Genomic DNA, 23,211 nt, shown 5'->3' with positions numbered 1-23,211 from the left:
TGCTTATGAAAATATACTTAACTCCCCTTGTAACAATATTCATGGTACCATAGAAGTTATATTGTTATGTCCAAGAGGCAACCAATTTGAAAACAAGAGTCAGGATTGGGGCAACATGATTTTAAGTGGCATATCCTCTTATTAGTGATCTCTTTTTAAAGAGGAATTTACAGTTATTTATCTCTATGAGCATGAGTGTACATGCAATAGTCTTTAATTAATTTCAAATCATATGTTGACTTTATAATTTCTTTATTGGTTAAACAGAATTAACAGATAGAACTTTATATAGACATTGATATTGGCTTAATGATTTCTTTATTGGTTAAATAGATAGAACCTTATATTTTGAGTCCTATAATCTTATGTATTTTTCTTTTAAAAGGGGAAATAATCAAATAAAATTTTACAACAGGAAGGGGAAGTGAGTTATTTCCCCTTCATATTTTCATTTTAAAACCAAATGAGGAAGTAAACATAGTACATTTCCAATTTATAATCTTGTCAAACAGAAAGTCAATACATTTCTTGATTATTTCACTAAAAATAGTATCTGATCCATTATTTCAAAGTAAGTTTAAAATTTCTATTGAAACACATTATTTCACATTATTATATAAAATATATATCTTTTAAGTCTTTATAATTTCATTTATTTTTCTTTAAAAAGGTGTAATAATGAAATAAAATTTTACAACAGAAAGAGGAAGTGAGTTATTTCCCCTTCATATTTTCATTTTAAAACCAAAAGAGGAAGTAAAAGTTTCCAACTTTTTATCTTGTCAAACTTATATTCAATACAATTTCTTGATTATTTTCACTCTAAATGGTATCGAATACGACCTTCAAAGTAAGTTACATAATTTCACATAATAAAATAAATACATTCATATATAAGAAAGTATTGGATTGAATATTATCAGTTTATCTAATTAGTGAGTGTTTAATTGCAGAAGTACCTTCAAAGTAAAGAAAATCCGTCATATTAGATTTTTAGCTCGATTATTCTGCGCGCAGTCACCCATTTGTCGGCGTCCCTGTGGTTAAGTTTGTGCGTGAAAGCTGGTATCTCCATAACTACTGAAGGGAATGGATTGAAACTTCACACACTTGTTCCCTATGATTATCAAACATAATTAGCACACGTCCCATAACTCTGATTGCTTGTTTGCATAATTATGCCCCATATCCGACTTACAAATTCTTGGTTAAGTTTTTGCGTGCAATCTGGTATCTCCTTAACTACTGAAGGGAATGTATTGAAAACTTCACACACTTGTTTTCTGTGATTATTTAACATGATTGACACAAGTCACATTATTCTGATTTTTCTTTTCATAATTATGCACCTTTTTCGGCTTAGAAATTCTTGGTAAAGTTTTTGCTTGTAAGCTGGTATCACCATAACTACTGAAGGGTTTGTGCTTTTTTGGAGCAATTCTATGCATTCATAATAATAAAGCAGTGATTCACTCGATAAACATCTTAATTACAATCCTTAGTACTTTTTGGGACAGTTTTATGCATTCATATAGGTAAGCATTATTTTACTCAATGAAACACAATTGTGACATCTTTTCGAATAGTCGAGCGTAACTGTCCAGTGCGACAGTTCTTGTTTTAGTAACAATTTGTCACAATTAAATTTAAACAATAAATATTGAGTCTAGAAAACAAAATCTGATAACAAAACCTGATTTATTTATACACTTACATCAATATTTTCACATAATAAAATAGGAAAATATCAAAACAAATACACGTAGATAAAAGAAACAAACTGAGAGACAGACATAATTTATCCTTATAATCTATTAATTTATATGTACCTTAAACTTTTATAATATCAAAACTGGCTATTCTGTTCTGTTCTAGGACTTCAAGGAAGAAGAAGTATGTGACAAAATAAACTTTGCTGACTGAAACAAAATTTCCTTAATTTACTTATATATTACAGAATGTTTCAAGAGCCAGACTACAGAGAAAATCTATCATTGATGTTATCAGAAGTTTTACATGACATTGGTGTCAATGAAAGAATGGTGATCAGACGCAGAAGACAAAACATGCTGAGAGAGGCTATAAGTTATATCAAAAACAGGTTAATTGATTACAATGTAACTGAATATTATCTAGGGAGTCAGAGTGAAGGTACAACTACTACAGGACTAAATTCAGACAAGGATATACTAGTATGTGTGTGTGATGTCAATATAATACAAGACTGGTCAGAGTGGGAACATGGCAAGACAAACTACTTCATGATACATGATGAGAACACTACCCCTGGTTATTGTCTCTTACAACTGCTCCGACATGATGAACCTCTTCCTGTCACTTTAATTCCTGATGAACACCATATATCTGATAGAAGTGGAAGAATTTTGTTAAAAAACACAAAATTTAATGGTGTCATTTCGGATGCTGTAGATCATGGTCCATCTAACGCTTTACAAGGACAACCTGGATTATGTGATACAGACTATGTGCCAGCTTTTCATTGTAAATCATGGCCTCAATCAGCATCAGGTTGGTTTGAGAGACAAGGTATTGACAGATGGCCAACACAAGACATGAAAAGATATGCAGCCAGTACTGGATGTTTTGTTGTTCCAACTGGAAGTAAGGTCAGTGAATATCCTGAACTGGAATGGAGAATATCTACATCCCTGGAAGAAAGATGTCTTATGTTCAACCTAAATATAACACAAATAAGGTGCTATGTATTGTTGAAAATGATTCTTAAATACTTCCTAAATCCTCAAGGGGAAATTAATATATCAAGTTTTATGTGTAAAACAGTTCTTCTACATTGTATAGAAAAAACAGAGTCAAGTATATGGAAAGAAAAAAATTTATTTACATGTTTAACATACTGCTTATTAGAATTACACAGCTGTGTACATAATGACAGTTGTTCACATTTCATAATCCAAGAAAACAATTTGATGGCAGGGCAATTTACAGCTGGAAAAAAACATGAACTTTCCAAATATATAACTGAATTTATACAGAATGATGGACATGGGTTACTTAGAATTGATATTGATGATCTAGGTCAAAGACTGCAAGTTAAACTGAACATGGTACCACATGGAGCATACAATTTTCAGTCTTCTCATGAAATATATGAAATGCATTTGGCCTCATTATATGTAAACATTGCAATACAGACAAGTAGATGTAATATGCTTCTTTTACAGAATCAAAACATGAGCACAATGAAGCAAACTGTTTGTAAACTAATGACCTTCAATGATAATAGATTACAACATGTTGCATTCAAGTTTCTAGCACCTTTATTTTTTACCGCATATGGATCTGTCATGACATCATCGAGTATTGGTGAAAAAAATCAAGTGTCACCTGAAGCATTGGTTTGGCTATCAGCTGGTTTAAACTCGGATATCTCATCTAGCAGACTTAAATTGGCTTCAGTCTTCTACAGTACAGGAGATATGGAGAAAGCTGAACTAATTTTGAGGCACACTGAACAACAATATTACTCTTATCCTGTTTTACCTATCTGTTGCAGCTGCTGGAAAAGGCCTCAACCACCAGTAACATCAGAATTCGTGCGGGCATGTTGTGAGCAAAGTGAGGACAGTATCAAACATATTACACCATTTTGTGTCATATTTATACAGGAAGAGATCAACTGTGTCCCTCGTGAACTACAATATGAAATGTTCAGATCTACACAAGATGACATGATACACAGAGATGAAGGTAAAGACTTTTGGATGGACTGGGCTGAAGTTGATTCTCTTCCTTTCCTGTACTTCCTACAATATAAAGTCTATCGCCATCTACAAAAACATCAATACCAACAACAAGCACTTAGTAAACTTATAAGAACCATAGAAACAGATGAAAATCTTGGACATAGAGAAACAGCTTTCAACATTTTAGGGCAATGTATGGAACAAGAAAACAGACCTCAAGAAGCATTAAAATGCTACCTGCTTTCTCTTCAACAAAGGGCAAGAAACAATGTAGCAAACTTCCATATATGTAAGCTCCTTTCTAGGGTATTGACTGGCCGATAAAACATGTGGTCAAAAACAGACAGTATTAAGACTTAATTTCTATTGATCAAAATCATAAATCTTGTGTGTAATAACAAATCTTTTTTTTCTTTTATTATCTTTTATATGTTTGTCAAGTCACACTTGTTGCTTAAATGTTCATTTTCATTAATAAATGACAAAAATAGTAGCAAAGTTCAATCATCTGACCTAGACAGTTGTAGTCATATCTAAATCATTTATCATGTCCGTTGGTTACACATGTCCGTTGATCACAAGTGTTGTTTGTCCACGTACAAATCAAATCCATACATAAAAAATGACAACTGAACCAAATTCAATAGTTTAACCTTCAAGGTCAAACTCATACATGAGGCAATGTCAATTTGAATTTGCTACACCTAAAAGATGCTTTATTTAAATATGTAGATAAATCCATTCATAAATAAAAAAGTATTAGCCAGTAACAGGTAAAACAAGAATGGGTTTGTTCAACAGAAATGCCTCCAACTCAGATTCTTGTCAGAAATAATTTTTCAGTTATCGACAGAACAATTGCTGAAAAACTTTATAACTATACACATATAACTTGACAGAGTCATGATGTTTTGTAATTGTGAAAAATAAAAGTTGGCAAGTCATTGCTTTGACTTGTGATGAAGTTAAAAAATATTCAACTTTATCAAATATGTATAAATGCACTTCACCTTGAACCCAGTGACCCCAAACTCCAACCACCTTAGTAGCACAAATGACACTGACCTTGTGACTCCCAGCACTGGATCATCCAAAGTATGTGCATCTAAATATGAAAAAATCAGTTTTTAAAATAAAGGCTAAAAAAACCAAATTTTCAAAAATCTTTTTTTTGGCACCCGGGCCCCACTGCCCCCTATACCCCCAATCCAAAATGAAAGCCCATGCAAGATATTTTCCTCCCAAATATAAAAAACCCCTTGACCATGCCCAAACTGCCCATAACTAAATCAAAAGGGGGAAAAAATTTAAAACATTTTAATTTTTATTTTCCCTATAAAATAAAAAAAGACATCTCCCCATAAAAAAAAGGGTAATATTTGAAAAGTTTTAAAAAATCTTTTTTAAAAGCCTGGTGCCCTTGACCCCCAAATTTTCCAAACCCAAATTTAAAAAAGGAGGATATTCCTGACTGCTCATTACAACCTGTTCAGTACCTGAATCCTGAGGATAAATTGTATATATAACTATAACATTACTTTATAATTTCTTCACAACTCCCATGATTTACAAATGGCATTTTCACTTCCTGATACATTGGACAGTAAGTATAATGGTCATTTGTCTCTTGCCAATGATTCAGAAATTATGTTGGAATAGTTTTTGTTCCTTTCGGTTGATATTGGTAATAACCGTAAAGTTATCTAGCAAAGCACGTTAAGTGGACCAAACCCCGAAATATGACCAAACATGTGTTAGAAAAAAATTAAATTTGGTGTAAGAACATTTAAGTACCTAGATCTGTTCGTTTAAACATATTTATTTAAGCTTCATTAAGAAACAAGTTCTTGCAACTTATGTTAATCACTTTCAAGTCCGCTTCCTGGAACAAACCAGTCCTGGTGTCATACGAAGAAACATGGTTGAGACCCAATTAGGGGCCAAACCTATGGTCCCTGGGTTGAGAGGCAGACACCTTAACCACTAGGCCAACGCTCCCCCCTGTTGATATCTTAACACTAGCTGTTCCTATGAAGAAACACAAAACGCCATTTTTCTATTTAAAAATTTATTTACATTTTTTGGCGTTTTATGAAAAACCTGGGGCCCTAATTACATACAAACTTTAAACATATTTTTTTTTTTTTTTTTAAAAATTACTAAAATCCACAAAAATTTCTTTAGAAATTTTTTCGAAAAAAAGCAAAAAATCCTGAAAGCCCCGGGAAAATTTAAAAAAATCCATGTATTTTTTTTAAAAGACTTTAACCCTGCTTCGCTAAAGTGTTTTAAACCTTTGCCGCCAGTTCAGACCCAAAGGCCACCCTACATGTCCATGCAGTCTGCCCAGGCTCGGGTTAAGTTGTTAGCTCAGGATTTTATTTGGGTTTATGAAATACCTGAAACTTCAAGGGACTTTTCCCAAGTGCAAAGCGGGAAACAAATCCATTACACAAAACCCGGGCAGGTTAAGAGAAAATTTTTTTTGATTAAAATTTTCACAAATTTTAAAAACCTCCCTTTAAGGGCTATTTTCCCCGGTTTTTTCTGTCACAGCTCGGGGGAAATTCATCTAAATTTTCTTTTTGGGTAACGGATTTTTTATTACTTTTAATTTTTTTTAGGAATTAAAGGGGAAATAAAAAAAACTATTTTTTTGTAAAAAAAATTTTAAATTTTACTGAAATAAATAATTAAATTTACAAAATAAAGAAAATAAAATAATTTTTTTTCTGCAGAAAAAAATTTTCAAAATCTATTAGGGGCCAGTTTGCAACAAGACTTTTTTAAATTTTCCCTATTTTTTCTATAAATAAATTTTTTTGGGGAAAAATTTGGGTGCTAGATAGTACAGGAATATAAAAAAAATTTTTAAAACCCCAAAAAAAACCCTTTCCCCACCAAACGGTAAAATAAATGTTTTAGAAAAAAAGGGAAAATTTTCTCAAAATAATTTTATTTTACTTCTTGGAGCTGATCCTTTACGGGTACTGGAAAAGGGCTTTAAAACCCTAGGTTTTCGAAAAGGTCATATAAGCCCAAATTTTTGATTTAATTTTAATGGGGACGGGTCCAATTTTAAAACCATTATCGGAAAGGGTTTTTGTTACAGGTTTTTTTGCATTAATCCCTTTTTAAAAATGGAGAATTTTTAAATTTAAAATTTTAAAATTTGAATCCGAAAAATTCCATTTTTTCTTTGTAAATAGCAAAAAACCAAATATCTATGCAAACGGTTTTTATAAGGGTTAGTTAAATCTTTCATTTTCCCAAGATGATAAATTTAAATCTTTCAATTTTTTTTGGCTTTTGAAAATCTAGAACATTTTTTTTGACCTAATAGAAAAAAATTGATATAGAATTCTAAAGGGATTAAAACTGAAGACTAGAAAATTAATGTAAGCAAGATATTAGTATGCTTAAATTAAAACAAAGAATTTACAATGGCAAACAAATAAGTTAGTACTAAATCTTTTTTCTTTTTCATGCCATTATCAGAAGTATAAAGTACAAGTCCAGCCGTAACAAAGTCAGTACTATTATATCCATTTTTCTTTCCCTTCCATGTATGGGTCAGGTAAACAAATCTGTAAATTCCTTTTTATTTTTTCTCAGAAAAGGAGTCAAAATAATCACAGCTGTATACAAAACTTTTTTCCCCCCCCCCCCCAAAACTTAATCATTTACTTCTTCCAAAATTTTTCACATCCAAGCTGTTTAGACAATCTGTTCTCAGAAAAATAAGAAAAAACACAAAAAACACCAGTAAAATTATGAAAAAACAAAAAAACAACATTCCTAAAAAAACAAATTAAAAGTTTTTTAAAAAGGTTTCAACCATAAAAAAACCTAACTCATCTTTTATCCCCCAAAAATTTCCCCCTATATTATTTCTATAAAATTAGGGGCATTTGAACTTTTAAACTATTACAACACTACTGCCCGGACGCCCACCCCATTTTTTGGGTCATTTGCACTGATGATTTGATTTACATGTTTTTTTTTTTTTTAAATCTTTTTTAAATGATTATTACAAAAAAATTTTTTTTTTAAATAAAAAGTCCCATTTTACACTTTTTTTGATACTGAATATTAAAAAATGAAAAATTTTTTTGAAAAGTCTTTCCTTTTTTGAAAATTTTGATACTAAGAGAAAAAATTTTTTTGGTTTTTAATTAATAACCATTTTCTATCTTATAATACTGAATATCTAACATAAAGTAAACAAAACACATTACCATTTTCTATATTTTTGATCCTCAATATTTCTATGATCACAATTCTTCCAATTCAAATTAAACCATTAAATCCTAAACTCTCAGCCACATAAAAAAAGCTGCCATTAATTTAAATACAGACACTTAACCCTATGAGTTATAAAAAAATGTGGAGATGGACTTTTTCATAAATAATAATCACAAAAATCAAAACACTAAAATTTAAGTCATTCCAATCAATCCTTCCATCTCTCAAAGTTATCCAGTGGATAATGCTCGGCATAGTTGGTCACATGTTGTTTCATAGCTTTCTGTTGTTTTTCTATATGCCATTCCATGTTCTTATATACGTCTGTGAAAAGTAGCTCAGGGTTTGGCTTCTTCCGTGCTTCTGCTCTCGCAAATGTTTCCATTACCTACAAGATTGATTAAATTAATTGGCTGCTCTCAATTTAAGCAAATTTCCAAATTCATTAACAAAAAAAAACAAATTTTTTTTATTAAAAAAAACGCCACAATCGCCTTTATACCCTTTGAGTAAAAAGGTTAATTTCAAATCTCTTTTGGGGAAAAAAAAACCCCCTTTTTCACTTTTTTAAAAATGACTAATTAAAATGGGACCCAAATCTTTCTTTATGAACAAAGTATTTTTTAAACAATAAAACCCTTTTTTTTAAACCTTTAAAAAAATGACAAAGCCTTGAAACTTCAGATCTGGTTTTTATGTTATGCATTTTGATGTTTTAAATATCCACCCTTTTTCAAAAAAATTTTTGTGATTGCAAAATAACGGGGGTATTTTAAATATATGGGAAATGTTATATTTCACATGCAAAAAATTTAATTTTTAACATGTATTAATAAAAGAAACAAAAATTTTAAAAATTTTTGTTAATTTTTTAAAAAAGCTTAATAATTTCACTGTTTTCCTAATAAATCATAAAAAACCCTTTAAAACTTAGATAAAACTATTTGCTAAAATTACAGTTTAAATACTTCTATATCAATGTAATTATAAACCAAAAAGGTAAATATTTTTTATAAATTATTTGATAATCTTTACCATTTGTTTAGATTCTGTTTTCCATTCCTTTTCTTTGTTATCATCCCACCAGCCTTTACTTATCATAAAGTATCGTAATCTTGCTATGGGCGTGTCCTGTTTGTCCCAGTACGCTGCCTCGTCAACTGACCGATATGCTGAACTGTCGTCTGATGTACTGTGATGACCTAACCTGATACGGATATCAAAATATGCTTTATCATAACAAATATGATTTATTAAGAAAACTTAGTGTAAATATACATCCAAATCTAAGGGACTGGAGGTCCACTAAGACAGGAATATTTCTGCTGCCTAAACAACAAATTTGACTATGGACATATGCTATTGACAAATACAATATTGCTGATGACTTATTCAAATACATAAAAAGAGATGTAATTTCAACTGAACAATCCCCTCTGAAACCCTTGTGTGCTGGTGGCAACTGTTTCTTCCAATGCGACCACTGTAGAACAAGATCAGCATGCACATCCATGCCGTCAGATCATGGTCTGCACTGTTCATTATTCAGTCAATAATTATTTTGAAATTTTCTCTAAAAACAAGAATTGTGTCCAAAGGACACGGATGCCCCCACTGTGCAGATGTGCTCGTAAACAAGAGCATGCATATCTGTATGTAAGATTTTTAGGTGGAACTTTTTATTAAAATCTGCCATCCGGTTTGTGTTCACAAAATTCCTATATGGTATATAGTTAAAAAATCAAAAAAGGGCCATAATTCTGGTAAATTTGGTCGCAGCAAAAATTCCTTCCTTTACTACCATCTACACATTAAGGCTGTTCATCCCTGAAGGTTTAAGCAAAAAATAGACAACCAGTTTAAGAGGAGTTGCGTTCACAAAATTTTTATATGGTATATAGCGAAAAAATTATCAAAGGGCCATAATTTTGTTAAATTTGGTTGCAGCAAAAATTCCATCCTTTACTACATCTACACATTAAGGTTGTTCATCCCTGGAAATTTAAGCAAAATCTGCCATCCGGTTTAAGAGGAGTTGCGTTCACAAAATTTCTACATAGTATATAGTGAAAAAATCAACAAAGGGCCATAATTCCGTTAAATTTAGTCGCAGCAAAAATTCCTTCCTTTACTACCATCTACACATTAAGGCTGTTCATCCCTGAAAGTTTAAGCAAAATCTGCCATCCGGTTTAAGAGGAGGTGCGTTCACAAAATTTCTACATAGTATATATTGAAAAAATCAACAAAGGGCCATAATTCTGTTAAATTTGGTGGCAGCAAAAATTCCTTCCTTTACTACCATCTACACATAAAGGTTGTTCATCCCTGAAAGTTTAAGCAAAATCTGCCATCCAGTTTAAGAGGAGATGCGTTTACAAGATTTCGGGACGGACGGATATTCTTACCAGAGCTACATTATGGGGTTTTCTTTTGTTATTTCTTTTGTTCTTTTTAACCCCACAATGCACAAAATAACCCCACAAGTGAAACGGAATGAATGACATCAAAGACATCTTTTGTTATGAGAACAATAGACCAAACCCCATAATGTAGCTCTGGTTTGTACGGACTGACTGACGGACGGACGGACAAGTGCAACGCTATATGCTCCCACTTTGTGGGGGCATAATGATGAATAGTTTTGTTTGCCTGTGTATGAGAAATTTTTGTAAAGCAAAGTATGCACACATAATTTTGTTGGATATAATTTTTACATTTTCAAAAGAATTTTTAATCCAAATTCCTATGAGAAAACAAATCTTCATCCATGTTCTTAAGATTTCTTCTTTAATGCCATCAGATCAGTTATATTATAAGAAAAAAATGTTTCCACAATTCATCCTTAACCAAGAATGAAGGAAGTATTCAGGAGAAAATTTCTTGTTGTTCTCATACCTGTAGGTCATTGCCTCTATAAGGACTGGCCTGCATTCCTTCACACACATATCTCGTGCAGCCTTTGTAGCGTTATACGTGGCAAACACGTCATTCCCGTCAACTCGTATAGTCGCCATACCATACCCCGCACCACGAGATGCTAAAATATCATAATTTACTTATTAATCTGATAAGGACATTCAGTCATCAAAAACTTAATGAATTAATTCAATACAGTGCAAGTATAATCTTTATTTGCAGCACAGCAGAACCAAATACAATTACAGAATAACTTCTATGTGCCAAACTTTGATAAGTTGATTTTCTCGATGTGTCAAAGTGAAATGAAAGTCCTGTTTATTTCTCCTTTATATTATTTTTCTCAGACCTAAATGTATGTTAATCATGAGTCAAAGTTTTATGTGTCAATATTTTCGAAGTGTCAATGTTTTTATGTGGTCTGAAAAGGATAATTTGAGAATTTTTTTTACTATAAATAAGTCAAATTTTATCGATCAATTTGACGTTATTTTTCACACCTCTTCTAGCCATGATGATGTTATTGAAAGTAGATGAGTGGCTAAAAACATGTTACGAGGGATTTTACTCGTATACATTGTTAAAATGAAAATCTGCGTAACTCACAAACACAGTGGAATGATCACACTTCTCAAACAAAAAAAATATCTTCTTGTTCCGCAATTTGTCTTAGCAGTCAAATGGAAAGCAGCGTAACAGATAACCCAATGTTTAAATATTCATTAACAGCAAATTCTAAATATTCATTAACGGTAAATTCTAAATATTCATTAACGGTAAATTCTAAATATTCATTAACGGTAAATTCTAAATATTCATTAACGGTAAATTCTAACATAATTTGTTTACCTATACCATCTCCTCTATATTGATCCTTCGTTGGTGTTGAAATAGCATAACCATTGTTACGACTGAAAAAAAAATTGAGGTACTTTTATAACTTTTTTATTACCATACCAAAATTGACATTGAAGAAACATGGTTATGACACAAGCAGGGCTCAAACCCATGTCCCCGATGATGCCTCTTCAAGTCAAGAAAATAAATTTTAAAAGTTACAATGCTCTCCAGTTTGTTAATTATCTATAGGATTTTCATTGACAAAAATGTACATGTACTTCATGTACAAAAACATACTTAGTTTTATAAACATTGAAAGATAATGAGTGTTCCTTGCTAAGTTTCTAATATTTTCAGCACAGGTTTTCACGTAAACTGAACAAATGAAATCCACAATTGTAAATATAAAATATGATCATAATACATCTTTCAAACTGTACAAAGTACATGAAGAAAATTGTCCATATTTAATTTTCTCAAATCTATGCAGTCAAGTATGAAATAACTTACCAGAAGAAGATAATGGGACATTCTAATGTAGCAGCAAAGTTGAATGCTGCATGAGCATCACCCTCCGAGGCAGCCCCTTCTCCAAAGTAACATATCACACACAGATCCTTGCCCTTCCTCTTCAATGCATAAGCTGCCCCAGATGCTGGACAATAAGTAAAAAAGATAATAAGTTCAATGTCAGTCAATAACATTAAGATAAAGAGATCTTATCTTCTTCCTGCCATTAAAATTATTATTATGATTGTCACCCTAGTGCAATTACTGGTTAACTCCAATTGCATTTAGAAGATGTTAACCCATCACTGCACAAAGGTGACAATAGTGTTTTTTTTTGGTTGGGTTTTATGTTGCATCAACGCAGTGCAGGTCATATGGCGACTTTCCAGCAATACTGGTGGACAAAGACCTCAGGTGCCCTTCTGTGCATTCTGTGAGTAGAACCACAGACTTCTGTGAGCTAGCTGGATAGCTTCCTTACATTAAAGAATCCAAAGTCCCTGTCAGGATTAGAACCTTTTGCGTTGAGGGGCAAGTAGTTTGAGCAAAAAAATTAAACAAATTATGTGAAACTATAAACAAAATATACTTATGTGGCTTAATGAAGGTAACTAATGTGGGACAACATAATTAAAAGTTTGTTTTTTTCCTTTTTTCATTGCTTAATATTTCTATATCTTATTTTTCAAGCTATTACCTTGAGGCATCTGGGTGGCAAGTGTGGAAGATATGGTAACAAAGTTGAGCTCCTTTGAGCCATAGTGTACGGGCATCTGTTTCCCCTCACCGTGATCGTTACAGTTACCATAACACTGATCCATGAACTGGTCGAGTGTAAATCCTCTCCACATTAATACACCTGTATAAATAACAATACAAACTTGTGATTAGATACATGCAACAAGACCTGTCTACTGAAAGCGCCCTCCCACTTTTTCAGTGCTGGCTTGTTAAATGAAAGCAATGTAGAAAAGTTGGCATAAATTTGCAAAAAAGATTTTTTAAATTATCTGCTTTTCTGAAATAGCATCCTTTTATGACAATAAATATGTATAGAAGTTTGAAGTCAATAGCTTTCAGTGTATCTAAGAATATAGACCTTAACGAAAAAGTAAATGCCAATGCCAATACAAGGGTCATGCCAATAGCTTCCCCCTTACTCTTCGTAAAGTGGAACTCAAAACAGTTCCTCATCCTTGACAATTAAAACTTCCATACATAACTTGTTAGTCTTAACTACTTCAATACAGTTGACAATTTAAAACCTGACATGGTATTTGGATCAGACAATACAGTACAACCTCGACAGAGCATTGCTCTAGAGAAGTTAAATTCATGTTAAATCTCAGTTCAGGAAGAATTGATACTGTTGTTGTACAGAGGAAACTGGTCTACAGAAGGCTACCCTACAGAGGTTACACCGTACAGTGTTTTCTCGCACTGTCTTCCTTTTGACTTTATTGTTAAGATCTCTCACACAGGGTTTAATGGTGGCTCCAATTCTGATGCCTCAGCACGTAAAGACAAACCCTCAGTCACAGGGAAGTCTGACCTGGCTCTATAATTTTAGATGCTCTTTTTTAAACTTATAAGAAAATGCAGATATTGAAATCCCTTTAACTTTAAATGGACTGTTCAAATTTCAAAGTGAGGTAAATCTATTACAAAATTCAGCAGGTTCAAACCTTAACTTAAAAGTCAAAGGGTTACAAACCTGCCTCTCTGTACTGCCCAAACACCATATCTTTAAGACTAAGTGCTGCAGCCGAACCGATGTGGGTACCCTCTTCTCCAAAGTTCGTCATATAGAATGAGATTCTACCTTGTCTCTGAGATTCGTACAAGATTTTATCCATTGTGTTGAGTAACGTCATATCACGGTACATTTTTATCACAGTATCTTTGTCCAGCTGTAAAAACAACGAGTGAGACTTAAAAAAGTGTTGGAGAACCATATTAAATTCCTAATTCCGGTATGTAGCAGACAAAGAGTTTGAATTACTAGATGCTTAACTCTCGCCTTATCATTCCCTGAAATGTATTTTAAGATGTCAAATGAATGTCTTCACACCGATTAATATACGAAAATGAATGAAAAATGTAATAATCAGCCAACAATGCAATATTTTGTACTTTGTGATCATGATTTCTTTAAGTCTAGAGGTACTGCTCCAATACTGTAGTGAGTTCAATCCGAAAGCAAATATAATGGATAAAATTATGTTCAATTATAAATATCAACTTAGTGATTTTCGTTTGATTATGCATTCTTGTAACTATTTTATTATCTCCGTAAAAAATCTTACAGGGTCACTGGTAAAACCATGACTTTCTTGTACTGTGACCTAGACTCGAAACATCTCACTATTAAAGTTTAATGGCACTTGGGTACTAGCTAGAACCAAAAATTCATAATCTAACACGAAAGATTTCTCGCATGTCAAAATTTAACTTTCCTAGCTGATTTTCTACAGAATGATGAAAGAAATCTGTTACCACACATTAGTCACATGTAACTCTGGCCCTAAATCAACTATCAATTTGGGTGACAGCAGGGAAAATGAGGTGAATTTTACACTCTTCAGGTAACAATTAACTGACGCATAAAAAATGGCAATCAAAAGTCTGCATTTTAAAAAATTATGATTAAATCAGTCTTACATGAGGATCTTCACTCTCTTCTATGATTTCACCTTTCCGGTTCATTACCCGGTACACTGGAATCCCTTCAATATCATCCGGTTGAATAAAGCTCAATTTATGGATGAACTTTGACCTGGAACCTGGAAATTCTGGTTTCTCTTCAAATCTACTTGGTGACTGATTTGACCACAAAGCCTGAAATTATTAAATAAAAATAATAAAATAAGTACAATTTTTTAACTTTTTTTAATATGGGTTTTCGTCCCACCAGCACAGTATACAATGTAGGTCATATCTTTTTGATTTATTCAGGGAATATACATATAAACACATACAATATTGTCACAAATATATGGAGACATGCCAGCTTTACTGGTGGAGGAAGACCTCTGGTGCCCTTCTGTACAGTATTTCAGACACAAGCAGGCACCTGAATAGAACCACCAACATTCTTTAGCTATGTGAAGTTTGAAGTAGGTACGGAAATTGAACTTGGAAGAAGAATTTATTACAATTCACATTTTTTTACATCTGTTTTTCAGTCAAAAGCCATGATTGGAAAATTGGTTTTGACAGTTAGCAGACTACAATAATGTTATAATTCCAAAATTAATACACTTATCAAGTTGCAACTTGCAAGTGAATACTGCTGTTGAAGTAGTTTCCGTAAAAAATGAAGTTTAATAATATTTAAAAAATCTCAAATAGGATATTTTTGATTAAAATGAAAATGCATTAAACAAAAATTTGAGGTCAGTCTGTGCTTTTGTTAATAAAAATCAGATCTTAAAGTTGGCATGCATATCAGGAACAAGGCTTCAAAAGGGACTTAAATTTGCAGAAATAAAATCACAAAAAATAGTATTTTTATCACATTTTAATGAGCAGTTAAATATCAAATTAGCAATAAATCAGAGATGATATCTACCCCTACACCTACCTTAATTCTACTCTACCCAATCTGAATGTGTACCTTCAACCTTTAAGTGTGACCTTGACCTTTTAGGTAGGTGGGCCTTAAGACATTTGTGTCAAGTTATTTTGAAATCCTTTAATGCATGACAAAATTACAGTCCAGAGTCACAGAAATGTGTACCTTCAAACTGTTCTTCTGACAAGTAGTACCTTCAAAACTTTAAGTGTGACCTTGACCTTAGAGGTAGGAACATGGATCCTGAATGTGACATGTCGGCTTGATGTTGTAGACATATATGCTAAGTTATTTAAAAATCCTTCCATGGATGACAAAGTTACAGACCGGACACCAATGTGTGTACCTTTAAAATCTAAAAGTGAGAATGTGAACCTTTAAACTGTAACTGTGACTTTTGAGGTAGGAACATGGACCTTAGACCCAACACATCATGATGTGGTAGACATTTTTGACAAGTTATTTTAAAATTCTTCAATGCATAACAGACAATGACATCATGTAAGTTGGGATGCACAGGCGGACGGTGCTATTTTAGTATGACACACTTCGGAGGCATAAAAAAGATACCTTTTGGCTTTGAGATGGAAATAAGCCCCAAAACTGCAAGAGGAAAATCACAGGATCCACGTGGGATTTTTTTTTTTTTTCAAACTGGAAAAAATAGGACATTTTCAATTGGGAATGGGGCCTTATTTTTTTATCCTGGTTATTGGGTGAAAACGCCCTGAATGTCAACATACAATGTAAGCATGAGCACCAATTATGTACATTAAATGTCAATCTAAAGACAAACTTTTTAAGGTAAATGTTTGCAGTTAATCATATTTCTCACACATAATTATAGACTTTTTTTTGTCTGTAGAGTTTATGATATTTATCGTCATATATCCTCAAGGTACTTTAACTTTGTACCGGGAATGTCCAGATATTACAAAAAATACTTACATAAAGAATTTCTTTTGTATGCAATTGTTTTTCACATTAATTTCATACAAACTATAGCATTTTTTGAAGAAAATTCAAAGTTTTAATAACCCTATTCACGTAAATGTGTTTTACGTATAAAAACTAGTAATATTGCTAACGATTTGGACCAAACATGATATTTTGAATGTGTATGCCAATGCTTTACTAATTGTTACCCTTTTACTGTGTGATAACTGATAAATATTGAATAGAACTTTAGTATCATTAACAGTAATGGACCATTTACATATGTTTTTAACTTTTTATTGATTGCTTAAAAGTCATTCCTGGTATTAAGTACTTAAAAACAAAGATGGATACCACTCATATGAGGTTATTAACAGAACTATCTTTTTGATGTATAGTTAAAATTTCTTTTGGATGATTGTTATTTTCACCTCCTATAGAAAATAACTATTGTATCCTAGATTTTTTCAGTATTATATGATGGTGGGCCTAATAAGGCTTACACTCCCGATAGATAGTACAACCAGGATACTAAGGTTTAATATATAAATGTGCATCTTTTTATGACAAATTTTAAATCTTACCGATAACTGAATTATTTTATCAATTGTTTATATGAATATCTGAATCTAAAAATTGACTCAAAAAACCTTATTATGATTCGAATCTTTACATATCCGGATTCTGGATGACATCACTAATAAGTAGACTTGTATACTTTAAGCTAGTTTAGATCTATTTTAATTAGTATGGAACAGAATTAAAGCATTTATTCTATTTTGCTTGATGACATTTGAACTTGCATTATGCTTGATTCCATCTTGCTTTATGATATCTTAACTTTGCATGAAGCTGCATTCTATTTTTCATTATTTCATTCAAACTTCCGTAGTGATTAATTCTATCATTGAGTGATAACTATTAAACTTGCACAAGCCATTCATCGTACTGTTTTGGAATATTAAAATGTTAACGTCATATACCTTTATGTATAAGCTACCTTTCTTCATACTCTTTACAAACTTTATACGGTTTAGTTCTTTTTTGTATTACTTTTATGTAGAAGTGGTTTAAAATCGACCTATTCTTCTTCCCTACTTCCTTTTGTACACCTTAAATTACACGATGGATTTTGTTAAATGATTTTATGATTATGTTATATGATTTATCACTGGCATGGTGTGTTTACTGTTAGCTTTCGCTTATTTCCATTATTCAGTGTTTATGCTAAAATAGTTCGGTGTCTGATGCTTTGTGGATTATGTTTGATCATCTTACAATATATATAAGCAATTTAAACAATGTCTAACGAGTGTGAACTGTTAAAGGGCGAGAACTCTGCTATCGAGATCAACGGAATTTTTCCACATTTCGCCTATCATCGGTATTTTCCCTACACAAACTGCGATGACTATTTTGCGTAAAACTGCGTACCAAGCACTAAATATATAAATTGCCCAGGAAAGAAAATAAATATAATTAGAACAAGAGCCATGTCAACATGGCCATCCCCCGCCGAATGTGTTTGCTCATTGGAATAATGTATATGTAGTAGAGCAGAATAATTCCATTTTAAGAGGTCTTTTGGTAATGAAAACTGATGGCTATAGTGATTAAAGATTTGAAACCTATGTGAATACTGATGGCTGAAAATAACAAAGGGCAATAACTGAAAAATAATGCAGGGTAGGTTATCATTCTTGTGTGCTGCATCCCTCCTCAGTAAAATCTATCCACCTATGAAGTTTCAAGCTGATACCTCAAATACTTTTTGAGAAAAAAATTGAATTAAAAAATTAAGTATGAAAAATAACAAAGGGCAATAACTCAAAAATTATAAAAGGTAGAGTTATCATTCTTGTGCACTGCACACCTCCTGAGTTAGATCTATGCACCTATGAAGTTTCATAATGATATCTCAAAGGCCTTTTGAGTTATGCTCTGGACAAAAATTAATTTTGAAAAATAAAAAAAGGGCAATAACTAAACAATTATGCAGGGTAGAGTTATCGTTCTTGTGCACTGCACTCTTCCTCAATGAGATCCATCCACCTATGAAGTTTCAAGTTGATACCTCAAATACTTTTTGAGATAAGCTCCGGACAAAATAGTATGAAAAAGAACAAAGGGCAATAACTCAAAAATTGTACAGGGAAGAGTTATCATTCTTTTGCACAGCATTCCTCCTCAATAAAATCTATCCACCTATAACATTTCATGATGACATCTCAAACACTTTTGAGTTATGCTCCACTTGGGTGAAAAATTATGTATGAAAAATAACAAAGGGCAATAACTCAAAAAATTATAAAAGGTAGAGTTATCATTCTTGTGCAGTGCACACCTCCTAAGTGAGATCTATGCACCTACATTTGTATGAAGTTTCATTTTGATATCTCAAAGGCTTTTTGAGTTATGCTCTGCCGTCTGGACAAAAATTAATTTTGAAAAATAACTAAGGGCAATAACTCAAAAATAATGCAGGGTAGAGTTATCATTCTTAAGCAATGCTCTCCTCCTCAATGAGATCCATCCACCTTTGAAGTTTCAAGTTGATACCTCAAATACTTTTTGAGATAAGCTCTGGACAAAATAGCATGAAAAAGAACAAAGGGCAATAACTCAAAAATTGTATAGGGAAGAGTTATCATTCTTGTGCACAACATTCCTCCTCAATAAGATCTATCCACCTATGACATTTCATGTTGATATCTCAAACACTTTTTGAGTTATGCTCCACTCAGGTGAAAAATTAAGTATGAAAAATAACAAAGGGCAATAACTCAAAAATTATGAAAGGTAGAGTTATCATTCTAGTGCACTGCACACCTCCTGAGTGAGATCTATACACCTATGAAGTTTCATGTTGATATCTCATAGGCTTTTGGAGTTATGCTCTGGACAAAAATCAATTTTGAAAAATAACAAAGGGCAATAACTCAAAAATCATACAAGGTAGAGTTATCATTCTTGTGCATTGCACTCCTCCTTAATGAGGTCTATCCACCTATGAAGTTTCAAGTTGATAACTCAAATACTTTTAGAGATATGCTCCGGACAAAAATGTCGGACGGAAAGACGGACGGAAGGACGGAAGGTCGGAGACTATTTCTATATCCCCCGCCGCCTTTTCGGCGGGGGATAAAAAGGTTATGCAATATAACTTTATATATGTATGCAGTCTGATAGAAAAATATATTCGTGAACAGTTATTTAATGGGGCAGTTATACAGTGGCTGATTCAGGCCCTGGCTTAAGGGCTGCATCCAGCCCCCAGCTCAGCCAAAAGATACGTTCATGAGCTGGGTTATGGAATATATACGTGTCAGTTTCATGCAAAATTGGTCATAGTGTACTCCCTTATCAAAACATAAAATGCTGTCATCCAGTTATTACGCACCTGCCTAGGTCTTAATCTAATGACTTGAACATTAAAAAGGCAATTTTTATTGGCCTATTAACTTTCCAAATGTCTCAGAGTCACTAATAGTGGCGAATAGGTGTGTTAGGCAGTACAATATTTAATAAGGAAAGAAGGAAGTTGTTAATTGTGGTATGTACATAGCCAATAAAATATTTTTATTAATAATGAGCATATATGTGTATGATTATAGTACACGGCCAAATGGGCCTATAAGTCACCAATTTACTATGTCACAGACACCCCTCACACACCACCACATTCATATCCATTTGTGCTTAAAGATATACTATGCACATCTTTCACTAATATATTTTCATCACAGAAATTTATTGAAATATATAAGATTCTTACTGAGTATGTCTTATTTAAATAAAAACACATACACACAGTGTATGGAAATCTGCATTCCTTATTACGGGTCAAGAAAAGTTGTGCATTTCTTAAAAAAAAACTGTCATATTATTTTAATAACACTATATTCATAGTGCCCAATTATAGTGTATATAGGATTTAAAGCAAAATATTTGTGTGAAGCCAAATAATATTTATTTTATGTTACAAACAGACTGTGAAGCAACAATCAAAAATTTTCAAATATCAACTTTGAAGCAATCTTTAAACTCAATTTCACTATTGTACATACGACCTCGGCACACACTCAAAAAGGTGTATAAACAATGTATAAGAGGTGTTTTGCCACTTGTAGGATGAGTTATAAGAAACATCTACTACATGCTGAATCTTCAAAAACACGCACTTTTCCCCTGTCACATCGTTTTCTATTGTTTTTCTCAAAATCTTCCACTTACATGTCAGCCCCCAACTAACACTGTACGGTATACGCCCCTATATAAGGGGACGTAACTTTGTTTAACTCCACGTGGAAAAAGCGACACCTGCTGTCATAATATGAAAACAAATATTGCAACTCGCATTATGCTTACTGTCAACTGCTTAGTGCGTACTGTAACATGCGACTATAATATCGCTATCGTTGTCATCTTCGTTGTCGATGCGCAGCGTACATGTATTGCATTATATTTGTGATCAGTGAATACATTGAAACATATGAATGCTAAGACACATCGAATTCGAGTATTGATCAAAATCAATTATTAATTGTGAAATAGTGTCGACAATGTAAGTGGCAGATTTATTACAAATTAAAGGTACCGACAGGAACTTGCCATTTTACATCTACTTATATCAAGAACAAGCAAAGAATGTTCTTTTAAGAATTACAGTCAACCCGGCCCCAAGTTAACCCGGCCCCAAGTCAACCCGGCCTCAAAATTGGTCAACCCGGCCCCAAAATTGGTCAATCCGGCCCCACAGTATTTTTATTTGGTCAATGCGGCCCCAAAATTGGTCAATGCGGCCCAAAATCGGTCATTCCGGCCGCCAAAATATATATTTTCAAAGAAAATTATTTAAAGTCATCTTGTTGTATGATGGAATAAAAATGAATTTATTATTAATTGTACCAAATTAACGATTATTTGCATGTTATTTCACTGTAATCCAGACAAAAAACCCCACTTACTTTATAAAATATAAGTCATATAATGATATTTGATATCTTCGTTTCTTCACAGATATGATTTTATATATATATATAAAAAAAAAACAAATATAACTTATAACTTTTTTATTTAAGCCTGATGAAGAGTATTGTATTACTCGAAACTAGTAGCCAATAAAAACTTTTAAAACTTGACCTGGTGTTGTACGTGTGTTTCCTCACCTACATTACTTATTTTTTTATTTATAAACCAAATTTAACGATATATTGCATGTAAAATCATTTTATTATTAATCAAGAAAAGTTAATAAAAAAATAATCAATTTATAAAATATAAGTCATATTCGGTATCTTCTGTTCGCTACGGATATGACTTTTATAGAACGTAATTCGAATATAACTTATAACTTTTTTATTTATGGACAAGTGTTTATATTTTAAAGCAAAATAAATAATAAAAAAATGGGGCCGGGTTGACCAGAAATAACATTGGTTTGGGGCCGGGTTGACCAATTTGGGGACGGGCTGACTTGGGGCCGGGTTGACTTGGGGCCGGGTTGACTTGTACCGTCTTTTAAACAGTGAACACAATACGTTGTCCTTGATCAAAGATGAAAATAAACACATAGCATATTAAAATAAGTGAGTTTGATGGTTCAGAAAGGAACACATGAAGTTGCAACTACAGGATAGAGCATAAAGTAATCATAATGCAAGATTGTATTCAGCAAAACGTAGGTTCCCATTGTCATAAAGTAGTATGGAAGCAAGCATAATGTAAGTCCCAATATCATCAAGCAAGATGGAATAAATGCACTAATTCTGTTCCATAAATTAGTGACCTTCATTCAACAGTCATGTCACATAACATTAGGCCTACTCAAATATAAATTTAAGAGATGTCATCTTAAATTCATACAATATATGTTTTATTTACATAACTCACCGCCGAAATATGCAGCTTTCTGAGTTCACAAGCATTTTTATTACAAGGTTTTCGCAAATATTTGGAAAGTCGGTAAAAGTTTCTTGTAAACATTTCGATTAAATAGGTCTGTTTGATTTTATACGTCCATTCCAAGAATAATGTTCGTAATATTGAACCAGTGAATGAAATAAATCCGTTTATTTTTCTAACCTTTTTTTCCTTTTCTTTTTTTATTGCAAATTGTGTGATCAATGTTACAAACATGAGTATTCGATTTTTGTGGAAATATAACATAATTATGGGGTACGTTACGATACCGAAATCAACTTGATTTCAGTAAAGTTACCGAAATCAACATTTCATTACCGAAATCAACTCGTAAAAACTAGCCTAGTTAAAATATTGCAATAATTTCTTCATTATTTGTTGAAAATTATTAAAATTTTCTTTCAGTTAAAAAATCTAGTGAAAATATTTTATTTTAATGATGTTATTAACAAAAATGTAATAATTGAGTTACTTCCCTTGTTCTATACAGACCATTATGTGTTTAGCATTACCGAAATCAGCTGTGAAGTTTAAATAATG

The 23,211-nt window shown here is 32.4% G+C and overlaps 2 protein-coding genes across 2 annotated transcripts; one reads left to right on the top strand and one right to left on the bottom strand.

Moving 5' to 3' along the window:
* Positions 1-741: 741 nt before the first annotated feature.
* LOC132722423 (uncharacterized) lies at positions 742-4,215 on the top strand. Its single transcript, XM_060706931.1, has 2 exons — positions 742-850; positions 1,958-4,215. The coding sequence occupies exon 2, from the start codon at positions 1,959-1,961 to the stop codon at positions 4,047-4,049; it is 2,091 nt and encodes a 696-aa protein (XP_060562914.1). The 5' UTR covers positions 742-850; position 1,958; the 3' UTR covers positions 4,050-4,215.
* Positions 4,216-8,123: 3,908 nt separating this feature from the next.
* Positions 8,124-22,800, bottom strand: LOC132722422 (2-oxoisovalerate dehydrogenase subunit alpha, mitochondrial-like). Its single transcript, XM_060706929.1, has 9 exons — positions 22,642-22,800; positions 14,901-15,077; positions 13,954-14,149; positions 12,937-13,098; positions 12,240-12,384; positions 11,739-11,800; positions 10,869-11,010; positions 9,006-9,177; positions 8,124-8,358 (listed from the first exon to the last, which is right to left on the bottom strand). The coding sequence occupies exons 1-9, from the start codon at positions 22,732-22,734 to the stop codon at positions 8,179-8,181; spliced, it is 1,329 nt and encodes a 442-aa protein (XP_060562912.1). The 5' UTR covers positions 22,735-22,800; the 3' UTR covers positions 8,124-8,178.
* Positions 22,801-23,211: the final 411 nt, after the last annotated feature.

Source organism: Ruditapes philippinarum, unplaced genomic scaffold (genome assembly GCF_026571515.1).
Source record: "Ruditapes philippinarum isolate M1 unplaced genomic scaffold, ASM2657151v2 ctg40_1_1_1_1, whole genome shotgun sequence".
Lineage (NCBI taxonomy): Eukaryota > Metazoa > Mollusca > Bivalvia > Venerida > Veneridae > Ruditapes > Ruditapes philippinarum.
Note: the sequence above shows the minus strand (reverse complement) of the source record. Positions and strands in the feature narration are given on the sequence as shown.

Excerpts from the sequence above, each read along its gene's own strand:
- LOC132722423 (XM_060706931.1), top strand. The coding sequence starts at position 1,959 with ATGTTTCAAGAGCCAGACTACAGAGAAAATCTATCATTGATGTTATCA.
- LOC132722422 (XM_060706929.1), bottom strand. The coding sequence starts at position 22,734 with ATGTTTACAAGAAACTTTTACCGACTTTCCAAATATTTGCGAAAACCT. Across the intron at positions 15,078-22,641 it reads GAAAGCTGCATATTTCGGCG|GCTTTGTGGTCAAATCAGTC; the intron begins GTGAGTTATGTA and ends TAATAATTTCAG. Across the intron at positions 12,385-12,936 it reads TGCCACCCAGATGCCTCAAG|CATCTGGGGCAGCTTATGCA; the intron begins GTAATAGCTTGA and ends CTTATTGTCCAG.